The following is a 26,547-nucleotide window of genomic DNA, read 5'->3' as shown; positions in this document are numbered from 1 at the left end:
CTGCAGAAGACTCTTGAGAGTCCCTTGGACTGCAAGGAGATCAAATCAGTCAGTCCTAAAGTAAATCAACCCTAAATATTCATTGGAAGGACTGATGCTAAAGCTGAAGCTCCAATACTTAGGCTGCCTGATGAGAAGAACTGACTCATCGGAAAAGACCCTGATCCTGGGAAAGATTGAAGGCAGGAGGAGAAGGGGATACAGAGGATGAGATGGTTGGATGGCATCACTGACTCAATGGACATGAGTTTGATCAAAGTCCGGGAGATGGTGAAGGACAGGGACGCCTGTGGCGCTGCAGTCCATGGGGTCTCAAAGAGTTGGACATAACTGGGTGACTGAACAGCAACAATTCCAATTACATATTCAGGATCTAGGAAAATAACCTTAGTGTATCTGCACATCTCCTGGGCCCTCTGTGATTCAGACTTGAGTTTCCACCTGCCCATTACAGGCCCTTATTTTGACTGGTGGCCACAGCATCATTTTGAATCATCCGATTAAAGTCTCATTTCAATGCCAGCATCTAGTAATCTCTGAAGTTCATTGTGTTCCTAATCATAGAGTGACTAGGTAATGGCTGACAATCTCTTTGGGAAAGGCTTGGAGGAAGATTTATGGTGCGTACTTGCAGCAATTGTGCAGTGTCCTCTCTCAAGGGGACTGGAACTCCTGCAGTCAGGGAGTCTGGGTCTATGAATAGACAAGTCTGGAAACTGAGAGGCAGTAATTCTCCACTTTGGCAATCTAAGTCAGGTTTCTTGTTACTGGACTTAAGAGTTTTTCCTATTATGTAAATCATGCAATATGCTACTAGGTTGTCCATTTATTTCATTCCTAGAGACACTGTGATCAATTAGCCACCACTAAAGATCTCTGCGGGTTAATGCATTCTAATTACTGGTGCACCCCTGTTTCCCTTTATGGTTGATGTGACCGCCTTGCCTTTAATGATTAAATGCTGCTGCCTGGCCTCTACTATTCTGGGATTCTGTCATTTAAAAAAAAAAAAATCAAAGAACCCATCTGAATGGCGGTATCCCCTACAGTAGCACCTGACTTATAATAGAGAGCAGTCACAAAGCCTTCCAGAGACACTTTTGTCACTAATGCATTTGCCAGTGCCTTAGTAAAAGAGTATATTCTAGGTCTCCTCATGGATCATGGTTGTGGAAAGGAGGTATATGTCATACATAACAAATTTAATACAGCATTTCTATTTTCTTTTGGATTTCCTTGGAGCTTTTGGATTCTCTTTTGATGTTAGGGAAGCTCTGGCAACTTTCGTATTAAATGGATGCTACAATTGAGTTTGTATCTTCTCAAACAACCAAGTAAATGGTTAGAGCCACATCGAGCTGCACAAACAGATGCATTGAATCTGGAATCTCTGATAAGTGCACCTGTATCAATGAATTCAGTCTAATTTAGTGTTTAATTCTCTCTCTTCAGTCTAACACACTTAAAATCTATTTGCACATGTTTCTCAGATTTCTGCTACTATATATCAGCAAGTTTCAAAGTATAAGCTACTTCTTTTTCCTCCTGGAGTATGGAGAAGAGGAGTACCTATAACACTGGAGTATGCAGAGATGTGAACCTAGTTATGGATACAGTGGCATGGGGATGGCTCCAGAGAGTCTTGAGGAAAATCAGCATTACTTTTCATGGTTCCATTGTCACAGAGTCTTCAGCATGAGCAAGTCTAGTCACCTCAGCCCTTTGAGGGAAAGCTTCTTTTACTTCAAAAGGAGTCTCAGGGTGACTAGGGGATTTAATATTGTCAGTTTCATCTGGGTCCAATGAGATATCCTCAATTTGAGTTTCAGGATTTGATTTTTTCCCGATTAGTGCCTTAATTTTCACATGAAAAACCAGGAGAAACTGAATGCAATTGTCATTCTGGTAATGAAATTTCCGAGATTAAAAGTCATATTTGAGGATTTCCCTGATAGCCCAGTGGTTAAGAACCTACCTACCAATGCAGGGGACATGGGTTTGACCCCTGGTCCAGAAAGATCCCACATGCTGAGCAGCAACTAAATCTGTGTGCCCCAACTACTGAGCCCATGTGCAGTAATTATTGAGCCCACGCATAGCAATTACTGAAGACCATGCACCCTAGAGCCTGTGCTCTGCAACAAGAGAAGCCACCACCATGAGAAGCCCATGCAGCACAGCTGGACAGTAGCCTCAACTAGACAAAGCCCTTGTGCAGCAACGGAGACCTTGCATACCCCAAATAAATGAATGATTAAACAACTTGTACTTGATTTTCAATAATATCAGTCCAGTGGCTACTAGAAACAAGACTCTGTTAAGGCTGTCACTGAAGCTGTGCTTTCACAGTCAAAATTCAAGTATAACACAAGGATCTCCCAATCGGATACTTTGATTTCTCCCCTCCTGGCCTTTGTGCTATTTTTGTCACAAACTTTATTTCTATATAGATGGCAATTATTGTTATATACAGTATGATTATTATTTTCACTCTAAAAAATGAATTATCTTTTCAAGAGGTCTAAATTTTATTTTTATATTAACGCACATAGCTACCATTTCAATAATCTGCATTGCTTTAAGTATAACCACATTTCCATCTGATATCATTCTTTCTCCTTAAAGGACTTCATTCAATATTTTTAGTGGTACTGGTTGGTTATTCATGAATTCTTTAAACTTTTGTATAGCTGAAACTGTCTTGATTTCTGCTTTATATTTTGAAAAGTATTTTCCCTGGGTATAGATCTGTAGTTGCAGGGGTTTTATTTTGTTTTTTAATACTTGGTTTTTATTTTCTCTTAGCACAGAAGATTTCTAATCAAAAATAATGCAGTGCCCTATGTCTTTTGGCCTGCTTTATTTTGTATTAGAAATCTGCTATAATTCTTATGTTTATCCTTAAGCATGTAATCTAACATTTTGCTCTGGGCACCTTTAAAATATTTGCTTTATCTCTAGTTTTAAGCACTTTGATTATAATGTCTTCTGGTGTAGTTTTCTTCATGATTCTTGTGCTCGAGTTTTGTTGAGATTCTTAATATCTGAGTTAATCATTTTCATGAGAATTTGGAAAGAGTTTATCCATGGTTTCCTATCCATTTTTTATTGTTCTCTTTTTGCTAGAGAACTCCAGTTATGTTTATATTAGGCCTCTTTATTTCTCCCACAGTTCACTGATTATCTATACTTTTTTCTTCTATTTTTGTTTTATTTGGAATATTTTCTATTGTATCTTCAGTTATTAATCTCTTCTCCAGAATGTCTTATCTGCCATTAATCCCATCTAGGGTATTTTTCATCCCAGAACAATTTTCATGTTAGCATTTTAAATTTTACATCTAAAAATCCAACTTGCATTTTCTATACTCATGTATGTCTCTCTCAACTTAAGATTTCCTCTAATTCTTTAGGGGTTTCCCTGATAGCTCAATTGGTAAAGAATCCGCCTGCAGTGCAGGAGACCTGGGTTCGATCCCTGTGTTGGAAAGATCCCCTGGAGAAGGGAAAAGCTACCCACTTCAGTATTCTGGCCTGGAGAATTCCATGGAATCTATAGTCCATAGGGTCCCAAAGAGTTGGATACAACTGAGCAACTTTTACTTTCTAATTCTTTAACATCTATACAAGACCATAACATCATTTTTTTTTTACTAAATCCATTATGACCTCATCTTCATTGGCATTTCCCTTTGTTCCCTTAGTAATATATGGGATGTACTTATACTAAAATAATTGTTTTTTTTTTAATTGAAATCCAAATATAAGTGAGCAGCCTATATTTATCTGACATCCCTAATAGCAAACCTCACTTCATGACATTTCCTAACTTCCTCATCAACTTTATTTACCTACTTAGTTACCACTAATCACCAACAGACCTCTTGTGTACATTATGTATTTACTTATTTACTAATAATCTGCTTTCTTCCACGAGAAAGTCAGCTCTGTGGGGGTAAATATTTCTATGTTTTGCACACTGCTCTTTCACAGTGTCTATAACAATGCCCCCACATAATAAGCATTTCTTTAATATTTGCCAAATTAATAAATGGATGAACAAATAAACAAGTATTTAACAGAGGGATGGATTGATTAACCTTGGAGATATATTCTGCCTGAAAGATAAAATGGAAGATGAGAGGGGATAAGAGAAGTAAGACAGAGGCTGTTGTATAAATCACAGTGCTTTCTTTTCATCATCTTCCACTTTCCTGATTACATTTCAGAAAATATTATTTAGAAGTGGACAGTGATATATTTTGTGGTTTTTCTGAGCACTTAGTTTTAAGTCAAGTGTCCTACCAGAAACAGTCATCTAATGAAATAAACCATTTGCTCTGAATTTAGTTTTTTTTTGTTCTCTAAGATACACTTTTTCTGATTGCTTCTGCAAACTACTTTTTTTTTTTTTTCTCAAATCAGAACTTTAAGGAACTTGACTGTTTTGTCTCTAATTCAGATTGAAGGGTGGCTGAAAGGACAGTTTTGTACACAAAAGAAAGGGTGATATTTTAACTTTCTTTCCCTCGTTCCTGTGAAAGTCAGTTGTGTAAATCCTGCTCTCTAAAGTAATGATACTTGTGAGCTTGGGTTACACTTAAGGATCCACGAAGAGAATATCATATTACAGTTTCTTTCTCTAGTTTCTAAATGTCGGCCTTGATATTACCAGACAACATAAAGATATCAATCATCAGAAAGCTTATCGACTGTACAAATAGTTCTATCAATATCTCATTTGCTGTCTGATCTAATGCACAGTCAGCCAGTGCAATGCCAACATCCTGGCTCTGTCTTTCAGGATATGTCATCTTTCCTCTATAGACAATGAGAAAAGCCTTACTTTCATCCTTGGACACTACACACAGAGAGATAGATACTCTTTATGGGCTAAAAGGGAAAATGTTAAAGAAAAACACCAACTTTTCTGTTCTTGTCTCTACAATCTATACCTTTGTGTTTAAAATGATATAGTGCACCTGCCACAAGTTTTACATTAAAAGTAAATCAGACATTTTACAAACACCATATAAAATTATCATTGAACTCATGAATAGCAAACCTCTGTTTATCACTATGAAATTTTTCCATTTGCAACTGCACATCTAATTATCTTTGCAATTGTGATTTTCAATTTGAAATAGCTTCTTAAAGGGTCAACTGGGCAAAAGTTGAAAGCTTATATCCATCTCTTCCAAACCCTCCCTTTATATACTTTTCTATTTACTCAGCCATGTTCTTTTTATTCTCGAGGGAAAAGAGAGAACCCTACCGAAAACATAGTTTTAGTGCGAATAGTCTTGTCCTACATAAACATAGCTCACAGTACCTAAAACACAACTCAGTCATTCACGGATTCTAATTCACCAAATACTTGTTCATCACTAATATATAGTATAGGCTCTGTACTAGTCATTGTGCACAAAACAAACTATCAGCATAGATCTGATCCTGTCTTTATGGTCTAGTGGAGTTTATGGTCTAGTAGAAGTGAAGCCCAGAAGCTCAAACTGTTGTAGTTAATCTGAATATGCCATAACTCATTATATGCATCCCATTTTCTCTTGTTGCTGTATATAATTTGGAAAGTGTTTAGTAATTTAAGAAGCTCAGTTTAGAACATATTAAGTCTCTAAAAACTACTGAATATATGAGCACAGTAGGAAAATGTAATAACTTTGATTTAGTTTTCTCCAACCTACTTGCTCACTTTTCATTCTCTGCATCTCTCTCAAGTGAATCAGCAGAACATCAGCATGACAGATACACCACAAAATCTGGGGGCAAAGCTGTGTCTTAGCAGTTTATATTATCTACGTAAAATATAGTAGATTGAGAGCTGAGCAAAATATGGGAAGAAACAGATGGATGGTATGGGATTTTTTTCTTTCCCTCCTGCTGAAAAGAAACCTTGCAAGTATTTAAAACGTTCCTCCATTTCTCATGCTTAATCAATAACAGCAAAGGCATTTTCCCCTTGGCTGGAACCATTTCATTTCAGAAACTGTATCAGAAGGAATATATATATATATATATATATAGCATAGGCAGACATCCAAGGTATCAGCAGAGAGGATTATAGTACATATATGACATTTAAATTCTGACTAGAATAGCATGCTTTATTCTAAACCTCAGAAAATATAGATCTAAGAGCCTCAGGGTATGTTGGAGGGCAGTTATGTTTAATAAAAGTCTGACTTTTCTGAAGTAGGAAAATGAGAAGCCTGTTGACTTTCAGTTCAGAGCAAAAATCTTTGGTGGGAAGAACTGGGCTCCAACAGCTTCCATATTTTAGCATCCAAATGAAAAGCTGGCCATTATTGCGTGACAGTTGCTATGATGCATCACTTCATCACTCCAACATGAAACAGAACAAAATGTCCTAGATCGGAGCTGTATGACTTTGCTATGGCAGCATAAAAAGTACTCCACAATTGAATGACTTACAACAACTATGTATTTTTTCTCAAAAATTTGAAGATCAGCTTGGGTTGGTTTATCTAGGCTGACATTGATCTGGCTGATTGCCTCTTTTCCCTGTGACACTTGTCTTCCTCTGAGACCACCAGGCTGGCTGAGGCATGCCTTTCTCATAGTGATGCCAGAATACAAGAGAAGGGGCCATTAAATGCTAGTTGTGGGTACCATCCTCTCACTTCTGCTTCATTACAGTGGCTAAAGCAAGTCACATGATCAAATCCAAAGTCAAAGGTTAGTGAATTTTACTCTGATCTTTAGGGGAAGGAACTTCACTATATAGAGGAAGGAGTGAAGAAGTACCAATCAGTGCCACATTCCTAGGAACCAATTATAAACTCATGCATTCTGTCTCTTCTTCAGAGGCTTTAAAACTGCCCTAAACTGGTCTCTGATTTCTAATCAGATCACATGAAGATAGTATTAGTTTTATACTGCTGCTGTGAAAATTTACTATAAATTAGGGGCCTAAAATAGTACAAGTTTAGTATCCTAGTTGCACAGAACAGAAGTTCAACATAGTCTCTTTGGGATAAAATCAAGGTATACTTAGGGTTGTGTTCCTTCTGATGACTCCAGAAAGAACCCATTTCCTTGCCTTTCCCAGATTCTAAAGGCTGTCTGCATTCCTTGGTTCAGCGCCCTTCTTCTATCATCAAAGTCAGCAAATTCAGGCTGAGTCTTTTTCATGCTGCCATCTCTCTGGTTCTCATTTACCTCCCTCTCTCCCTTTTAAAGACCCTTGTAGTAACACTGTTCTCTTACCTAGATTATCCAAGATACTCTCTTTATTTTAAGATTAGCTAATGCACATCCTTGATTCCATCTGCAAATTTAATTTCCGTTGCCATGTAAATTAAGATATTCATGGTTCAGTGAATTAGAATGTAGACATTTTTTGAAAGGACATAACCTGCCTTCTGTTAAAGAAAAAAAAAAAAACATGACATTGGTGAAAAGACAGTATTGAAGTCTTTATTTAGGGGGATTATTGCAATGGAATTTTATTGTCAGGGAGAGAGATAAGGCTCAACTCTGAATACAATAAGGAAAAGCAGGACTCTAAGCCAAGGAGCGGGTAGAACAGTGAAAGGAAAATTATTGAGGAAACATCAGGGATAAGCGGAGACTTTGGCTAAACCAACCTAAGAGAATTCTCACTGAAGGAAGGCCAGGGTGATCAGACATCACCTGGGGAATAGTGGAGGCTGAAGAACCTGATCAGGTATCAGGGTTGATGGATTCTGTTTAACTTACATAGAATTCTTGCTAGAATTGGGCCATGCAAAGATAAACACAGAGGTCCAAAAGTCAGGTCCTAGTCGAGGAGATGGTTCAGAAGTGCCTGACCAGGGTTTGGTCAAGAAGAGAATCTTTGTCACTATCAGGGAGTTATTTTTGTTACTAATAACTTCAAAAAATAATAAAGAAAATAAGAACACATATGATATTAGAGGAAGATAAAGTGTTATCACCTTTGTGTTCTAGATTATTTCTTAAACATTTTTTATTACAGTAGCCCCCCCCACACACATACACACATCATCTGCAGTTTCTGTTACCAGTGGTCAACTGTGATCCGAGTATACTAAATGGAAAATTCCAGAAATAAACGATTCATAAGTTTTAAATTGCAATTTATTCTGAGAAGCATGTTGAAATCTCATACCGCCCCACTCCCTCTCTCCCTGGACGTGAGTCATCCCTTATGTCCAGTGAGTCCACGCTGTACATGCTCTACCTATTAGTCACTCAGTAAGTGACTCAGTTATCAGATCAGCCGTGGTGATATCTCAGTGCTAGTGTTCAAGTAACCCTTATTTTACTTAATAAAGGTCCCTAAGCACAAGAACAGTGATGCTGGCAATTTGGATATCCCCTTACTGTGCCTAATTTATAAATCAAACTTTATCATAGGTGTGTATATATAAGAAAAAGCACAGCATACGCAGCAGTCACAGCTTTAGGCACCCACTGGGGGTCTTGGAACACATCCCCTCCAAGCAAGTGGAAGCTACCGTATTTTGCTTTTGTAAATAAATTAGGCTTGTAGTAAAAGTTCTTGTAAATAGAGAAATAAAAAGAAAACTAGAGTCAGACATAGGATTACCAGTTAGATAGCTACTTTTAATTATCTTAAGACTTTATAGATAAAATATGCCTTTATATCCATATGCTTTCATTTAAATCTCATTCTTACTAATGTATTAACCTATATGATGGACTAATGGAAAAATTCATAGTGTGATTAAGGAAGGATTAGAAAACAAGCAAACACAGGTATAAATAGGATTATTGTGTGTGGGACTGGAAGCAGATGTTTTTTAAAATATAAATATCTGGAGAAATTAAAGGCAGTTACTCATTGCAATCACATTCCCAGCTTCAAACGCTTGCCTTTGTTTGCCCCGTCCACTTTCAATTGTGTTGCAGCAAATAGACTTTCTATGTGACCGCAGATGTGTATGAGATGGTGGCAGAGAGTGTTTGTTTGGCCTGCCATAACAGCATAATCTAACAGGAATTTTACTATTAATATTTAACCATTTTGCACAAGCCAATAATTTTCACAAGATTTATGAAATAAATACTTTCTTTCTTGTTTTTCTAGTTTAGAAATCTCATTACTCAAAGGAGTAGAAATCAACTATAGGAATATAATGATAGCATTGTGGTCAGTTATACCAATTGTATCATTAAGGTGGTAGGAAAAAGATCAGGTAGACTCCCTAGCAGCTAGTCATTATCTCTGGGAGCTTGAGCCTACAATTCAAGGTAACAGAACACAAATGGAAATAATATCTTATAATGGCTTATTTCATGGCCCAGACATTGGAAAACAGAATATAAGAGTTGGAATACTGTGATCACATAGTAGCATTCATCGGTTATTTTTTTGCATATGTACTTTTCAACTTACTGAGTTATTTTTAGAAACAATTCTTGGCTTTAACAAATTCATAACCAAAGATATCAATTTAAAATAAGAGATATGAACAATGTACTCTGAAAGAAAAGTGGTTAATTGTCCCTGAAGGTGGCCAGATCAAAATGACTTCATAAAATTATTACTGTCACATCTGTAATGAAATCACAGATTGTCTGATTCCCAATACAGACAATTGTAAGCATTGCTCCCAGAGAACTACTTTTAAAACAAAATGTAGACCTGGTGGATATATGAATTAACACCAGCCATACATATGCATGTGTAATCTGGAATAAGATAAGAGAAATAGACTCACAGCTCTCATTGACTCTCCATGTGACCTTGACCAAGTCAGTTTTCCTCTGCACATGCTTTTCTTCATCCTTAAAATGAAGGAACAGAATCACTGGCTTTCATATTTTCCTAATTGCTCTCTGATTGCATCTTTCTATGACTTACTCTCTGGTTATCCAACCTGGAATCTAAAACATATTGAGGGAGAATTCTCCATGGCATTTTTGTACATCTTCTATCAGAGTTTGTCCCAGACTATCCTTTTAAGCATGTTTGTAGTTTGTATAACAAACGGTTTTGGAACTAAGATAACATCACCTTCTGGGGACAAGGGCAGATTATATCCTGAGCAGAATAATGACAATGTCTCCCTCTGGGGCAAAGTTGGACACTTTGCTAGCAGCCCCTTTTAGATAATCAGAGGGTCTTAAGCTTAGGGTTCCTCAGTTTTGGCACAAAATCATTGTGTTTGCAAGATTCATCTGGCTCTATTTTGGCAACATCCTCATGAGATTTGAGGACAAGAGGATCCAGTGTGATGCTCCTTGCTGTGCAATGAGTAAAAAGGTCCTTTACTCTGACCCAGGGATTCTGTGTCTTCTGCCAGCATCTAAGAAGTTTTGGCAGTCTAACTTGTTAGCTTGCAAAAACAAGGCAAAAATCTTAGAAACTTCATATTGCTTGACAAATTATTACACATTACAGAAACTTGTGGAGCGGAAAGATAGCCTTTGTTTAGGATTATCTATGCCTTGATAATGTTCTTAAGTTTAAGAAACCCCCAGAGTGATGAGTAATTTATATTATCTGAGTTGTAATAATTTTGTTTGTTAGCTGCCAAAACACATAAACCCTAAAATCTAAGTGGTTCATAAAATAGAAATTTATTTCTTGGACATTTAAATTTCAAAGTGAATGCCTCTAATCTGTGAGAATAGCTATTCCAAGATTCAGACTGATTTCATATATTGTCCCAAGCATGTTCTAGGACATGGTGGTGCTCTGCAGTAAATGGATGACAAAAGAGTCAAGAATGTTAAGAAGGTTACTATGGGCCAGACCTAGAAAGTGGTGCAAATTACATCAGCTTATTTTACAAAGGTCAGCACTCAGTCTTTTGACCATACTCGTCTGCATTGTAGCTGGGAAATGTAGTGTGGGTGTATATATGGGAGAATAAAAACTGGTATTGCTGACCAGCTAATCAGCTATTACCAGAGCTGGGTGAAACTTATCTCTCTATTTCTGAAATTCAGGGCAGTTAGCATTCAGTAGTATTTCTTTAATTTATTATTAATAAGACTAACTATTTACCAAACAGCCTAATTACTGTAAAAATTACTATTATAACTTTGACTGTACCACAATAATGTTTTTATATTAGCACAGCAAAAGTGGATTTCCCTTTAAAGAAAAAGTTGCTAACATTTTTTTCAAGAGTTTCCTAACAAGTGGAAAAAACTATCTGATGTGGAAGGATCAAACCTGTATGAGCTACGGCATGTGAGTTATAGCCTTGCTCAGTAAGGTAGTGGGGAGTCCATTACTGAAGAGTTACCTGAATGGAGTACAAGATGTTTTCATGTCAAGAAAGCACCAGCTTCTCCAGGACTTAATGAGGGAGCTAGGAAGCCAGTGGCCCTACAACTATCGGCTCCATTGATTGATGGGATACTGCTAGAGAAGTAGACTCTTGTCTCATTATGCAATAAGGATTGTGCTGTGTTCTGGGAAGTAAATTATTATGAAATATGTCAGTGGTGAGATTAAAAATATTGCTTGAAAGGTTTTCTGTGATAATCCTAGGTCTTAGGGCTTCCCTGGAGGCTCAGAGGGTAAAGTGTCTGCCTGCAAAGTGGGAGACCAGGGTTCGATCCCTGGGTTGGGAAGATTCCCTGGAGAAGGAAATGGCAACCCACTCCAGGATTGTTGCCTGGAAAATCCCATAGACAGAGGAGCCTGGTAGGCTACAGTCCATGGGATCGCAAAGAGTAGGACACAACTAAGCAACTTCACTTTCACTTTTCAGGTATTACATAGGTTTGAGGTATCCCTCAAACCTGAATACATATTTGCCAGCCTGCTAATAATAGATCCTATTTATATTAGTACAGAAACTTTAAAATCATTCTGAATTCCTTCCCTTGCCTTTTTCCTATAGATCAGCTCTTCCCTGTATATCTCCAGTATTGTGGTCCAAGCTCTTATTACATCTTACTACACAAGTGGCATCCTGACCCCCAACAGTTCCAATACCTAGCATCCATGATTCATGTTGGTAACAAAATGATTTTGCTCTGAGATACAAATACTCCATCATTCTTTTAGTTTAAATACATTAATGTGGTCAAGAGTTAAAGCATAATTTTCTTGGTTAAATGGATGAAGCTCTTTAGAATATGTTCCCTGTTTATCACTCTGCCTTATCTCTTGCCTTTCCCTTGCAAGTACTGTCCACTCCAGCCATATTTGCAATTTTAAGATCATCTTATAGTTTCAAACTGCTGTGCTTTTCCACAGCTGCTCTATCTCCCTGTAAAGGACATTCCTCAATTTTGCCTCAGATAATTTTTCATTGTCTTTGAAGTCTTAGCTTAAATATCCTTTCTTCCAGGAAAAATTCTACAATCCTAAGCCCATTTAAAAATTTATGAGTTCCTGTAAACCACTGTGCCAAATAAATACAATATACTCATCAGCATCATTATAGTTTATTTTTGTTTTTTGTCTTCCACTAGGCTCTAATCTCCTTGAAAGGCACCATGCTTTATTTCACTTAAAATGGAGATATATGTAGTTTCAAAATTAGGAAAAATCTCACATTCAAAAATGTATTAATCAGTCATTGTTTGACACTGAAAACTTATTCCTCATTGAATCTATCTTACATAATTCAAAGATGTCCTTTATGTAAGTACAATAAGGCCCCTACATACGAGCCTTCAAGTTGAGAACTTTCACAAATGCAAACGTGCCTCTACATGTCTAATCACATAAGTTAGTTCACGTAACTGGCATACATTGTCACGTGTATGCATCCTCTACAAATGGCTGTGCTTTTGTACACTTCACTGTACAGTACTGTATTCATATACAATAGAGTAGAGAAGTATCTTTATTTCAAGCTCAGGATGTCCTGAAGCAAGCATGAAAGCACCAGTGATGTAGCTGGTACTGCCAAGAAGCACCAAGAGATAATAGTGAAAACAAAAGTGAAAATAATTGAGAGAGTGGAACAACAGGAGGAAGAAGTAACTAAAGAACCAAAGAGATCCATGGCACAGGGAATGGCAAGGAGATTTTCTTTATGTGAGGAGGTGCTCATGGTATTTGAGGACCTGAAGGTTGATACAACTTTTCAGAATTCAAACCGATGCTACTGTCTCATCTATGATGAGAAAAAAAAGAGCAACTGATGAACTATGATGAGAAAAAAAAGATGTCACTAGACCTTTTTTTCAAGAAGGTGGATAGAACCGGATCCAGCAAGAAACCAGAACCTGTGCCATCGATGTCAGGCATGAGTGAAATTGCAGCTTGCCCTCCATCTCCTATTGCTGATGATCCTTCAGCTCTACCATCTCCCTCCTCCAGTCAATAACTCTTGCTGCCTGTTCACTCAATGCCAGCCCCTGTATGCCCACTGTTGTGCTGTACTACTGTACTTTTCAAGGCACTGTACTGTAAGATTAAAAATGTTTTCTTAGAAATTTATTGTTTGTTCTTTTAGGTATTATTTGTGTAAAGAGTATTATAAACTTATTACAGTACAGTACTATACAGCCGATTGTGTTAGTTGGGCACCTATGCTAACTTTGATGGACTTAGAAACAAATTGGGCTTACCAACATGCTCTCAAAATGGAACTCATTCATATTAAGGGATTTACTGTACTTTCCCAGAGAAATTAAAATCTTTAAGGAAGATTTTTTTTCCTTAAAAATGTGAACCACATTTAATAGCTTCTTTGAATGCGACATTAAGCAGAGATCAAGCCATACTGGGACCCAAGAATTTTTTATGGTCACACCTAAGAGACTTCCAAATTACAGTTGCACCAAAGGTACAAACTGGAGCTGCACCTGGAGGAGGGCATGGCAACCCACTCCAGTATTCTTGCCTGGAAAATGTCCATGGGCAGAGAAGCCTGTTGCACTACAGTGCATGGGGTTGCAAAGAGTCGGACATGACTGAGCAACTAAGCACACAGTTGTGACAAGAAGTAGAGAAAGAGACGTGGAATTATCTTTAGAATACACCACTGCAAAGGCCCAGAAAAAGCAGTTTCAGTGAAGGACAAGGACTGAAATTTAGGAGAGTCTAGCACTAGGGTGACTCATGGATACCAAGCTATGAAGATCATCAGATTTTCATCTTCTATATAGAGAGACAAAGAGGTCTCTGGGACCTGTGATCCTTATGTCCACTGCAATAACCAAGCAAACACTATCCATGAGAATAAATGTATGGATCGATTTTGGCTGTGATTGTAGATGTTAAAATATTACATAAAATATTAGCAAGTTGAATGTAGTAGTATCCTTTTTTATCTCTCCCAGGTAGCTCAGTGATAAAGAATTTGCCTGCTAATGCAGGAGAAGCAGGAGACATGGGTTCAATCCCTAGGTTGGGAAGATCCACTGGAGGAGGAAATAGTAACCCACTCCAGTATTTTGCTGGGAGAATCCCATGGACAGAGGAGCCTGGCGGGCTACAGTCCATGGGGTTTCAAAAAGTTAAAAGCGACTGAGTACAGCATAGCAGTATCCCTTTTATAAAGATAATATGGCAGGATTGGGTTTATCCAAGGGGCACATGGATATTTATCATTACAAAAATCAGCATTACACCTTGTCATATTGACACATTCAATGGGAGAAACATCAACATTTTAAAAGATACAGGTCAAGGATATTTAAAAAAATTAAAATTCATTCTTGATGAGAACTTAGTATGCATAAATCATATAAAAAGACTTTTCAATAAGTCAATGGGTTGGGATGGTGAAGCGCACAGCAGTCAGCTTGTAATATCAAGTACTATGACTTGGATTTGTACTTTTCATTGTTTAAAAGATACTAGGTTAATTTTAAGTATTAAATTATATTAAATATTAATAAATTTAAATTTTTATATTTAACATATAAAATTACTTCAGTAAATTCCATATTATAAATAAGCATACAAAAGATTGGTGCTACTTATAAGTTTATAGCTGTTCAGAAAGTATTTAGTAAGGAACAGTAAAACCTGTAATATACCTTGATAGCTATTTAAAACTGAACTAAGCCTCTCACATTTTTTTCCATGCTTATTAAGTGCTTATGTAGAACTTTATATGATCAAAGTTTCTAAAAACCATTTTTACTTGTTATGTGTTGTAACATTACCTAGATATATGAAAGAAGTATAATGTAACTTATTCAAGGCATTATAGCACAACTATGTTGGTTTATACAGTAGATATAACTTAAAATGAGCAAGAATTACAGGCCCTTTTTTCCTACCAAATAGTCTATATTCACAGCAGTCTTATAGGACTTACTTCATTACTAGGTTAGTGGAAATTTATTCTTTGGAAAGCAAACTCTCCTTTTCCATTTCCATTTCAAGCTTGGTTTATTCTATTTATTTAGCTGTGTGTGTGTGTGTGGTATTTACTTGTTGTTGCTCAGTCGCTCAGTCGTGTCTGACTCTTCAGCCCCATGGACTGCAGAACTCCAGGCTTCCCTGTCCTTCACTATCTCCTGGAGCTTGCTCAAACTCATGTCCATTGAGTCAGTAATACCATCCAACCATCTTGTACTGTCATCCCCTTCTCCTCCTGCCTTCCATCTTTCCTAGCATCGGGGTCTTTTCCAATGAGTCAGCTCTTCGCATCAGGTGGCCAAAGTAATCGACCTTTGTATATGTGTACACACATACATTATTCAGCCTTAACAAAGAAGGAAATGCCACCATTTGTGACAGTATGCATGGATCTGAAAGACAGTATGGTAAATAAAATAAACCAGACACAGAAAGAGAACTACTGCATGATTTCATTTACATGTGGAATCTAAATAGTGAAGCACATAGAAGCAGAGGGTAGAACAATGGTTGTTAAGGGCTAGGGGACAGGGCAAATAATTGGGACCAATATCTCCCAATAGGGAGAGATATTGGTCAAGCAGTAAAAGTAGTAAAAGCTTCAGTTATGCAAAATGAATAAGTTACAGACATCCAATGTACACCAGTGTGATTACAATTAATAATAGTATATAGTACTCTTGAAATTTGCCTAGAGAATACATCTTAAGTGTTCTCACCATATGCACACTCACATACACATACATGGAAGAGAATAGTAACTATACGAGGTGATGGATATGTTAATTAGGTTTGATTGTGGTGATTATTTCATGATGTACATGTATATTAAACATCAAGTTGTATATCTTAAATGCATTCAATTTTTATCATCAATTGTACTTCATTAAACATAGGGAGAAAAATACTAAACATTGCTGAACTCATGATATCAATGAAGATATCACAAAGTGAAGCTATTATAAAGTAAGCTGAAAACAACTGCACATCATTTATGTATAATTTTTTTGCCCATAGGCAAACTGTCACTATTGTAGGTATGAGTATCTATATTGTTAAGAGTCAAGCAGTAATTAACTGATAGTTATTTATGACTGCTCATAGAGCAAAAATATTTTTAAGTTTTGGTGTGTATTGCCAAAATATGTTTTCAAAACAAGTCATAATCCAACTTGAAGTATGAAAGTGAGTATTGCACAATACTCATACTCTTATATTAGCCCTGATATTTTCTTCTTTACAAATGTTAGGTTATTTGATCAGTAAAAAGCCTTACATGTTGTTTTAGTGTTGTTCAGTGAAAGCTATTTATGGTATGCTTACAGTGAATTAGGCATTATTACAGCTCCTTCATACACTCTGATGAGCAAGACAGATAAGGTCCCTGCCCTCAACAGGTGTTCTTACAGTAGGGAGACAGATCCTACTTTAATGGAACAGTTAAAAATGGGATGTGATTCTTTCAAATGCCAAGAAAAATGAATAGGAAAATATGGTTGAAATAGAGGCATCTTATATATTAGTGGTGGTTGAAGAAGTCCTCCCTAATTATACTTTAGCTGAAGCTCCAAAACTTTGGCCACTTGATGCGAAGAGTCAACTTATCATAAAAGAACTTGATGCTGGCAAAGACTGAAGGCAAAAGGGCATCAGAGGATGAGATGGTTAGATAGCATCACCAACTCAGTGGATATGAGTTTGAGCAAACTCTGAGAGATAGTGAAGGACAGGGAAGTCTGGAGCTCTGCAGTTCCTGGGGTCACAAAGAGTTGGACACCACTTAGCAACTGAACAATAATTATATTTTAACTTTAGATTAAAGTGTAAGAAGAGTCATCCTTTGAGTATCCAGGAAAAAAAGATTTCCAGGCTGAGAGAAGAGCTTATGCAAAATCCCTGAGAATTACTGGATCTTGGTATGTTTAAGAAACCAAAATAACAGCATGTGACTACAGTGAACCCTATGGATATGAGCAAAGTGCAGACAGGCAAGAGATAGAGTTGATTCACGTAGAGAATAGTATTCAACTTTTGCTGTGTACATTAGCACAAAGCCCTGGAGCATGACAGCATTTAGAAATTGAGCAGAGAAGAACCCAAAAAACAGACAGATATAAAATGGCTATTGAAGCTGGAGGGAAAAAAAATAGGGAAAATAATCAATGAAGCCAGGAAAAAGAAGCATTGAAGAAAAAGGAGAGACTGATCAGCTGTGCCAGATGTTTGCGATATAAGAACAGAATAGATTCCAAGGAGGTCTTAAAGGTGGAAGCCAAGCTGGAAAAGAAAAGGGATGAAAGAAGCAGAGTGGGAAATAATGAAAGAATAGTAGGACCAAGAGGTCAGAACTCACACTGAAATGTTTAAAGCTGATATAAGAGTCCTGAGTAATAGCTGGTAGGAAACTGTAGACATGTCACAGGGATTATTTTGAGAATGTTGATACTAAAAGAGAGAAAGTAAGGTAGAATGAGGAAGGACTAAAGTTTCATTGTCTGACTTTTAGTTTTTTAATGGGAGAGACTATAGCATGCATGAACTCACACAGGATAGCCATTATGCTGGATATACACACCTCCCTGGATTTCCTTAGCACCTCAATTTCATGCACCTACTTGTTCCTCCTCAGTTACGGCTATGGCTGACCTACCTCACTTAGGACCATGAAGCCTTGCTATGACTTTGAACTGCCACTCAGGATTCTGACATTGCACCTCCTACAGGTTAATCCCAGTCTTCACCTCAGGCTGTTTCCTTGGGAACTCTGCCTAAGATAGTCATATTTTAAAAACAATACTCACAGTATGCACTGTTTATGGATTCCATCAATGTTTTTTCTCTTTTACTGGTTATAGAAACTTTAAATATTTGTAGTTTTATAATTATGTTTTAATTATTCAATAGAATTCCTCCATCTAAAGTGCTGAAAAATACTTCTGGTCTCATCTGTATAGTCATAAAAGTGACATTTAGAAGTGTAGTGTTAGGATGCAAAAAAAAAAACAACTTATTATTTAAATTATAATCACTAAACTATTAATTAGTGAAGAATTGAAAATGAATTTACTCAATATAAAATTTTATTTTATTAATATTGAATAAAACACACAAACTAATGAGGAATTGAGAATTTGAATTTGTTCAATATACTTATCTATTAAAAATGTATATTTAGGGTATTTTTATTTCAATTAAATGAGCCATTTGCATTCTTCTTCTATTTATTTTGGCTATGACATTTTCCCATTGTAAAGGAACATTATTAAAATATTTAGAGAAAATCTCTGTGCAGATATAAGAAAATAAATTATTATATGTTAGTTTATTTCTTTCTGTGTGTTTTTGACCTATACATGGCTGATGCATGCTATATGTAAATTTGAATGTTTTCCTTTAATATAATATGAAATATAATATGGACATTTATCCTTAAAATCTATATAAATCTAATTTTACCTGTAAAATATCTTACTTAAACATTTCTGGATATTGTTGTCAAATTTAGCTATTGTAGGTAATATGTGTTCAAAGCACTTTTATATATAAATGTCTTTTATAATTTAGAGGTTGTTTTCTTAGAAAAGATTCATAGGCTGTACTACTGAGGAATCATTACTTTTATGATTTATTTTTGGCCATGACAGGTGGCATGTAGGATCTTAGTTCCCTGATGAGCAATGGAACCTGGACCCTTGGCAGTGAGAGCACTAAGTCCTATCCATTGGACCAGGAGGGAATTCCTTACTTTTACGATTCTTCATGAATCAATTTTATCTAAAAGTTTCTCACAACTTATATCCCAACAGCAATGTAATAAAACATCATTTTTACTGTATCATTTTAAATATTTTGCATAATCTTTTATAAATGGCTGTTTTACTTTTAAAAAAAAAAAGACTGTCATTTAAATTGTTCATGTTTAATTTCTAATACAACATAAAGTTTGCTGAATTTTCTTTTGTATTTCATGATTTTTATATTGTTTAATTTCCTTTTTATTTATATCTTATTCATGTATTAGTATAACTTATTTATTGTAAGATGTTACATATATATCTCTAATACTTGGTTTTAGATATTCTTAATAATATTTGCTAATTTATAATTTTCCTTTAATTTTAGTTTTCCATAATAAAGTTCTACAATGATCATGTAACTTAACATAGATATTTATTTATGTCCTCTGCCACTAATTTCAAAATAAGAATACTCTTCCCTTTGAAAGAAAGGGCATATACATATTTTTCCAAGTTTTTAGAGTTTATTTTACTCTTTAAGCACATCTGTCCCTCTGAAATTTAATTTAGTATGGTTTGATATGTGATTGAAATTTATTTGTTAGACTTAACTAATTATTCTAGTGGTTTTATTAAAAATCCATTGATCATTTTATTTTTATTGTTTTTTAAACAATAGGTTAGGTAATTTGTAAAATATTTTTGTATCATTTCATACTATTTATTCTCCTCAGTCTTGGGAATGAACCTAACTTTTTTAATATCTTAAAATTTGCCTTACATTGTTATTATTCTACTTTTTAATTTTTCCTCTAAATTTTCTTAATTGTTTCTTATTCAATTAAGAACTTAAAAACTATTTTGTCAAGTTATAAAGAAATGTATCTCACTCTACAAATTCATTTTAAATAAACAGATTTCTTTATAACATTCTGCCTTCTGATCCAGGAACCATGGTACCCTTTTCATTATCTGATCCTTCTTTTGTATCACTCAGAAAAATTATGTAATGTTCTATATGCTGTATCTTTTACCTGTAGGTTACTTTGTGTTCCATTCATTTTGGACAGTTAGAGGTTGAAATTCAAAGTTCCTTAAAATATTTATCCAAGACCCTTCAGGCAAATGCTGATGCTGTCCAAAACAAGAGCAGCAGTTTTCAGACTGATCAAAATCTTAAATTCAAGTCCATGTGGCAATAAACTAAAAGAAAAGTTGGAGATTTACTATTTTAGATTCTGATATTAATAGTATTGCACACATGATATAGTTGTCTCCTCTTAAAAATAAAAAGAAAAGGAAGAAAACATGATCATTGTGTCTGAATGACAAAATTCTAGTGTGTTTTCTTTGTTCTTCCCAAAAGCCGTCTTCCTGACGAAGTTAGCTGTTTTGGAAGAAGCATGATTTTATAATTTACATGTGTAGTGCTTTTGAATGATTTCATCACTGTGAATTGATGGTGGCTTACTTTCATCAGTTTTGGCATCTGGAAGAAATAAACTTTGTGTGAAGCACTGTCGCTTTCAAATTTCCTGTTTGCTCTCTTCACAATAGCTAAATTAGCCATGACTGAGTTTCTGCGGAGGCAAAGGAGAAGAGATGTCCTCCGGATCTTGTCAGCATTGATGCGAGTTTTATCCCAGCAGCCGAAGTGAAGATGATGAATCACACCATCATTCCTGACCAATCAAGCAAAGGAAAGGGCCAAGACAGGAAGGAAAGCTTTAGCCTTCTTATTTATCTCTTTTTTTAAATCCACATTGCACTTATTTTGAAAAATGTCAGAGGGCTCCTCTTAGGCTTGTGCTTCTAGGGACAACCTGGTTTGCAGCTCCTTTGTCAAATTTATTAAGATGCCACTATCAGGAAGAAAACATATAAGTAATCGATAAGCAAAAATAAAATTATCCTTCTACCTTCCTAAAATGTAATGGTGAAAATTTCTCAAGTTGAAAGAGAAAGGCAATGCTTTGGATGTGTTCCTCTTTTTTTCGATAAAGATGTCATTATACTGAAAAATCAATTAGAAGTTCACAATTTTGAAGTCATCAACATCATAATTACTATGTGAACAGATGTCAGACAAAGGGATTTTCTGTTCAGTGGTGCTAGATGGGCTTAATAAATACAATATCCTCACTACTTTTGTATAAGGAAAACCTTTTTCATTAAAAAAAAAAAAAGTTTCCTTAGGCATATTTCTAAATCTTAAGCACTTGCTAATCTTACCAATGATATTTTAAGTGCAGTATTACAAGACAAACATAAGTGAATTCCCAAGCGATGGAGCTGGGAAAGGAGATCTACCTCCCCAGGGAAGTAGTTAGGGCTCAACTGGTGGTGAGCTGAGCTTGAACAGAGGATGCTTTCAAGACTTTCTAGTTATAGGCTAGAGGAGGACCACCCAGCAATGGGCACTAAGACAACAGGGAACAAAACAGGCACAGACGGATTGGCTTCAGAAGGGTGCTCCATGTGGTACTGAGTTGAGGTTCATATGATGCATGAGTCATAAAGCAAGACCAAAAACAGAGAATAGAGAGTCAGTGAAATAAATGGGCTTTTTCACGTGTCTGTATTTCTGAAACTCAGTGATCCGACACTTATGCTGCTGCTGCTGCTAAGTCGCTTCAGTCCTGTCCGACTCTGTGCGACCCCATAGACGGCAGCCCACCAGGCTCCCCCGTCCCTGGGATTCTCCAGGCAAGAACACTAGAGTGGGTTGCCATTTCCTTCTCCAATGCATGAAAGGGAAAAGTGAAAGTGAAGTCACTCAATCATGACCGACTCTTAACCACCCCATGGACTGCAGCCTGTCAGGCTCCTCCATCCATGGGATTTTCCAGGCAAGAGTACTGGAGTGAGGTGCCATTGCCTTCTCCTCCGACACATATAGGTGCTCAATAAATGTTTGATGAGTAAATGGCTGCCTTTGTCCCTTTATTCAACATCTATTGAGTATCTCGGAGAAGGCAATGGCACCCCACTCCAGTACTCTTGCCTGGAAACTCCCATGGACGGAGGAGCCTGGTAGGCTACAGTCCATGGGGTCGCTAAGAGTCGGACATGACTGAACGACTTCACTTTCACTTTTCCCTTTCATGCACTGGAGAAAGAAATGGCAACCCACTCCAGTATTCTTGCCTGGAGAATCCCAGGGATGGCAGAGCCTGGTGGGCTGCTGTCTACGGGGTCGCACAGAGTCGGACAGGACTGAAGCGACTTAGCAGCAGCAGCAGCATTGAGTATCTATGTCATAAATAAACAAATACATATAGTTTATAAAGTGCTATCATTTCTGCCATCAGAGAATTCACAATGAATTCCAAGAGACTATGATGATCTTTTACATATGACTTTTGAACTAATTTATCCACATTGCAGGTGGATCCTTTGTACCTCCTACTCCAAATCCATGCTACAAGCTTTTCATCTGTCTCTCTCACTTACTAAAGTATTCATTTCCTTGATAACCAGGACCCCTCACAATTTGATTAAATGATTCCTTTTCCAACAATATTTTGGACAAAATATTGAAATGGGATGCCTTACCTTTTCCTACTTTAAAAAAAATACTATTTTTTTCCTAAGGTATTCCTAGGATAATTTCCCCTAAGTTAATTATCCATCATTTCAATATCTCACATATTCATACTCCACTCAAAACATTTTATTTATGAGTTTTTAAAACTATCTTAATGCTCTATGATGAATGTGTTCATATTACTTCCTCTCTAAACTTAAATCCTTTTAAATCATGTGCTCAGTCATTGAGTCATGTCTGACTCTTTGCAGCTCCATGGACTGTAGCCCACCAGGTTCCTCTGTCCATGGAATTTTCCTGGCAGTAATATTGAAATGGGTTGCCTTTTCCTTCTCCAGGGATCTTCTGAACCTATAGATTAAATCCATGTCTGTTGCATCTCTGCATTGGCAGGTGGATTCTTTACCACTAGCACCACCAGGGAAGGCCTATTAAACCAAAAGTTGCTAAGAAACCAGACCTGTATCTTTATGCAATGTCCCTGGCAAGAATACACAGAAGAACTGTACAAAAAAGACCTTCACGACCCAGATAATGACAATGGTGTGATCACTCACCTAGAGCCAGACATCCTGGAATGTGAAGTCAAGGACCTTAGAAAGCATCATTACGAACTAAGCTAGTGGAGGTCATGGAATTCCAGTTGAGCTATTTCAAATCCTGAAAGATGATGCTGTGAAAGTGCTGCACTCAATATGCCAGCAAATCTGGAAAACTCAGCAGTGGCCACAGGACTGGAAAAGGTCAGTTTTCATTCCAATCCCAAAGAAAGGAAATGACAAAGAATGCACAATTGCACTCATCTCACACGCTAGTAAAGTAATGCTCAAAATTCTCCAATCCAGGCTTTAGCAATACGTGAACCGTGAATTCCAGATGTTCAACCTGGGTTTAGAAAAGGCAGAAGAACCAGAGATCAAATGGCCAACATCCGCTGGATCATCGAAAAAGCAAGAGAGTTCCAGAAAAACATCTATTTCTGCTTTATTGACTATGCCAAAGCCTTTGACTGTGTGGATCACAAAAAACTGTGGAAAATTCTGAAAGAGATGGGAATACCAGACCATCTGACCTGTCTCTTGAGAAAGCTGTATGCAGGTCAAGAAGCAACAGTTAGAACTGGACATGGAACAACAGACTGGTTCCAAATAGGAAAAGGAGTACGTCAAGGCTGTATATTGTCACCCTGCTTATTTAACTTATATGCAGAGTACATCATGAGAAACGCTGGGCTGGAAGAAACACAAGCTGGAATCCAGATTGCTAGGAGAAATATCAATAACCTCAGATATGCAGATGACACCACCCTTATGGCAGAAAGTGAAGAAGAACTAAAGAGCCTCTTGATGAAAGTGAAAGAGGAGAGTGAAAAAGTTGGCTTAAAGCTCAATATTCAGAAAACTAAGATAATGGCATCTGGTCCCATCACTTCATGGGAAATAGATGGGGAAACAGTGGAAACAGTGTCAGACTTTATTTTGGGGGGCTCCAGAATCACTGCTGATGGTGATTGCAGCCATGAAATTAAAAGACGCTTACTCCTTGGAAGGAAGGTTATGACCAACCTAGATAGCATATTTAAAAGCAGAGACATTACTTTGCCAACAAAGGTCCAACTAGTCAAGGCTATGGATTTTCCAGTAGTCATGTATGGATGTAAGAGTTGGACAATGAAGAAAGCTGAGTGCCAAAGAATTGATGCTTTTGAACTGTGGTGTTGGAGAAGACTCTTGAGAGTCCCTTGGACTGCAAGAAGATCCAACCAGTCCATCCTAAAGGAGATCAGCTCTGGGTGTTCATTGGAAGGACAGATGTTGAAGCTGAAACTCCAATACTTTGGCCACCTCATGCGAAGGGTTGACTCATTGGAAAAGACCCTAATGCTGGGAAGGATTGGGGGCAGGAGGAGAAGGGGACGACAGAGGATGAGATGGCTGGATGGCATCAACAACTTGATGGACATGGGTTTGGGTGGACTCCGGGAGTTGGTGATGGACAGAGAGGCCTGGCGTGCTGTGATTCATGGGGTTGCAAAGAGTCAGACACGACTGAGCGACTGAACTAAAAGCCCTAGTCAACTCCTTGCACAAGCCAATCCATGAGTCAGTAGCAAGTTTGCTGAGATCACTGCGGCCAGGACCACCCAGGAAGCACGCAGAACACCTGTATTAATTGCTCACTTAATGGACAAGAGACCTCTTCCTTTGGCTCTCTCTCCTATTTGAAGTTTGGTCTTAAATTTCATCCATATTTTTAGGTGGAGCTTCAGCCCAGGTTCAGTGAGCAGTGCACTGGAGGAGTCCCTGGGTACAAAACAGAAAAACAAGCCATGTGAACTTGAGATGGAAACATGGTGAATAATCAGTGAGTTTAAACTCCTCCAGACGTGGGTCTGAAATTGTAACCAAAACCAGAGGCAAACCTAGGTACTGTGATTCAGGGCTCTGGTGTATCTTGCACTGGACAATCAGCTCAGAATTGGATTGAGAAAATATTTCTTCCTTCCTTTATTTGCTTATCATTAAGAAACTTAATTGTGCAGGCACTGTGTTAAGTACCTTTGACATATTTTCTCCCTCAGTTTTTTCTTGTGGGGCTATATTTATGTTTTAAAGTCACCAAGATATACCTTAGTAAACTATTCTAGTGATATAGAAAATAGTCTATAAAATTGTGAAGGATAGAAGAGTTAACTTTCCAAGATGCTTGCAAATTTCAGATGTAACATTCACTATTTATTGAACTCTCAAGGACATACATACATTTTTCTTATTATTCAAAAATGATGTCACTAATGGGAATTGTTCTCTTAGTGACTGAAAAGATGGATCTGTGACTAATGGTCCTTTCCATCCTACATAAATGCATATACTGTCCTTCATCTATGACTTGCTGTGTCTGAGGCTATTTACAGTGAGGCTTACCCCCACTGTCTTCCCAACACCTTCACTGACATAGAAACACCCCATTTCAAACTGCATTGTCTAGGGCTAAATTGATGTGCATTAAAAAGTTAAAAAAAAAAAATCTAAAGAAAGCACTCTTTAGCTTCCATTCTAATGCCTAAAAACATTAACCTATACATACAAAGCAAAAGATAAAAGGGGTGGGGGTAGGGAGTAAAGAGTTATTTTCCTCATCAAATTCACAGAAAGAGACAAGTATTTCTAAATTGCAAATGCTTCACATATTACTTATGTTGCTAATTACTTTGGTCTTATTTTTCCATTAGTAATTGTGCTCTTGAATTTTTTCTAAAGTTATTGAAATAGGGTTATCTTGACAAAAAGTGACAGGTCATCTACCTCTAGAGTCAGCTGTCTGTAGCCTGAATCCTTACCACAGGCATCAAGCATCAGTCCTCTTTTTTTTCTGCATTTTAGCATCTTAGCACATGCCAAATCCCTGGGGATTTTCCTTTATCACAAATCTATGGTTTCCATTTTGTCTTTTCCAGGTTCATTATTACCACCATCTAACTCAACTGTCTTTCTGTATTGATTCAGTATATTCTATGAACTAAACATTGTGCTAGATAAAATGCACTCCTAAGTTATTGAAGATACTTACCAGTTAAAGCTGCTACTGTTTTATCTAGATTTTTTTAGCGTGAAGTAACAGGAAATGATATAAACTAGCTCCAAACTAATATAAAGATTAATTGCCAGGATACAGTGTTATCACAGAGTACCCAAGAGCACTTAAAAGCTTCCAGGCAGTAAGAGAGACCAGAACCAGGAAACAGAAATTCATCATAAACTCAGGCAATTACATTTATCTCGTGGATGTCTCTCACTTCTGCTTCTCTTTCTGCAACTACTACATTCTTTGGATTTCTTTGAACAATAATTTTCTCTACCCCTTTAAGTGCTACTGTTTAAACATAGGCAACCAACCAACCGTTTCCAAGTTTATGTATTATGACTAAGTTACTACCACAACAAACAATTAACTCATTATTATGAACT

The 26,547-nt window shown here is 36.9% G+C and overlaps 1 protein-coding gene across 1 annotated transcript in view; it reads right to left on the bottom strand.

Moving 5' to 3' along the window:
• The window catches only part of LOC145515526 (uncharacterized), a 180,459-nt gene extending 153,987 nt beyond the window's left edge, over positions 1-26,472 (bottom strand). Inside the window, exons 1-4 of the mRNA XM_081516153.1 lie at positions 26,150-26,472; positions 24,760-24,882; positions 20,504-20,714; positions 9,729-9,795 (exon numbers count right to left, since the gene is read on the bottom strand). Of these exons, the coding sequence (XP_081372279.1) occupies positions 9,729-9,795; positions 20,504-20,714; positions 24,760-24,824 (343 nt within the window). The 5' untranslated portion in view covers positions 24,825-24,882; positions 26,150-26,472. The remainder of the gene's footprint in view (positions 1-9,728; positions 9,796-20,503; positions 20,715-24,759; positions 24,883-26,149) is intronic.
• Positions 26,473-26,547: the final 75 nt, after the last annotated feature.

This window comes from Giraffa tippelskirchi, chromosome 1 (assembly GCF_054371585.1).
Source record: "Giraffa tippelskirchi isolate mGirTip1 chromosome 1, T2T-mGirTip1v1.2.pri, whole genome shotgun sequence".
Classification (NCBI taxonomy): Eukaryota; Metazoa; Chordata; class Mammalia; order Artiodactyla; family Giraffidae; genus Giraffa; species Giraffa tippelskirchi.
The sequence above is the reverse complement of the archived record's forward strand: the minus strand, read 5'-3'. Positions and strand labels throughout refer to the sequence as shown.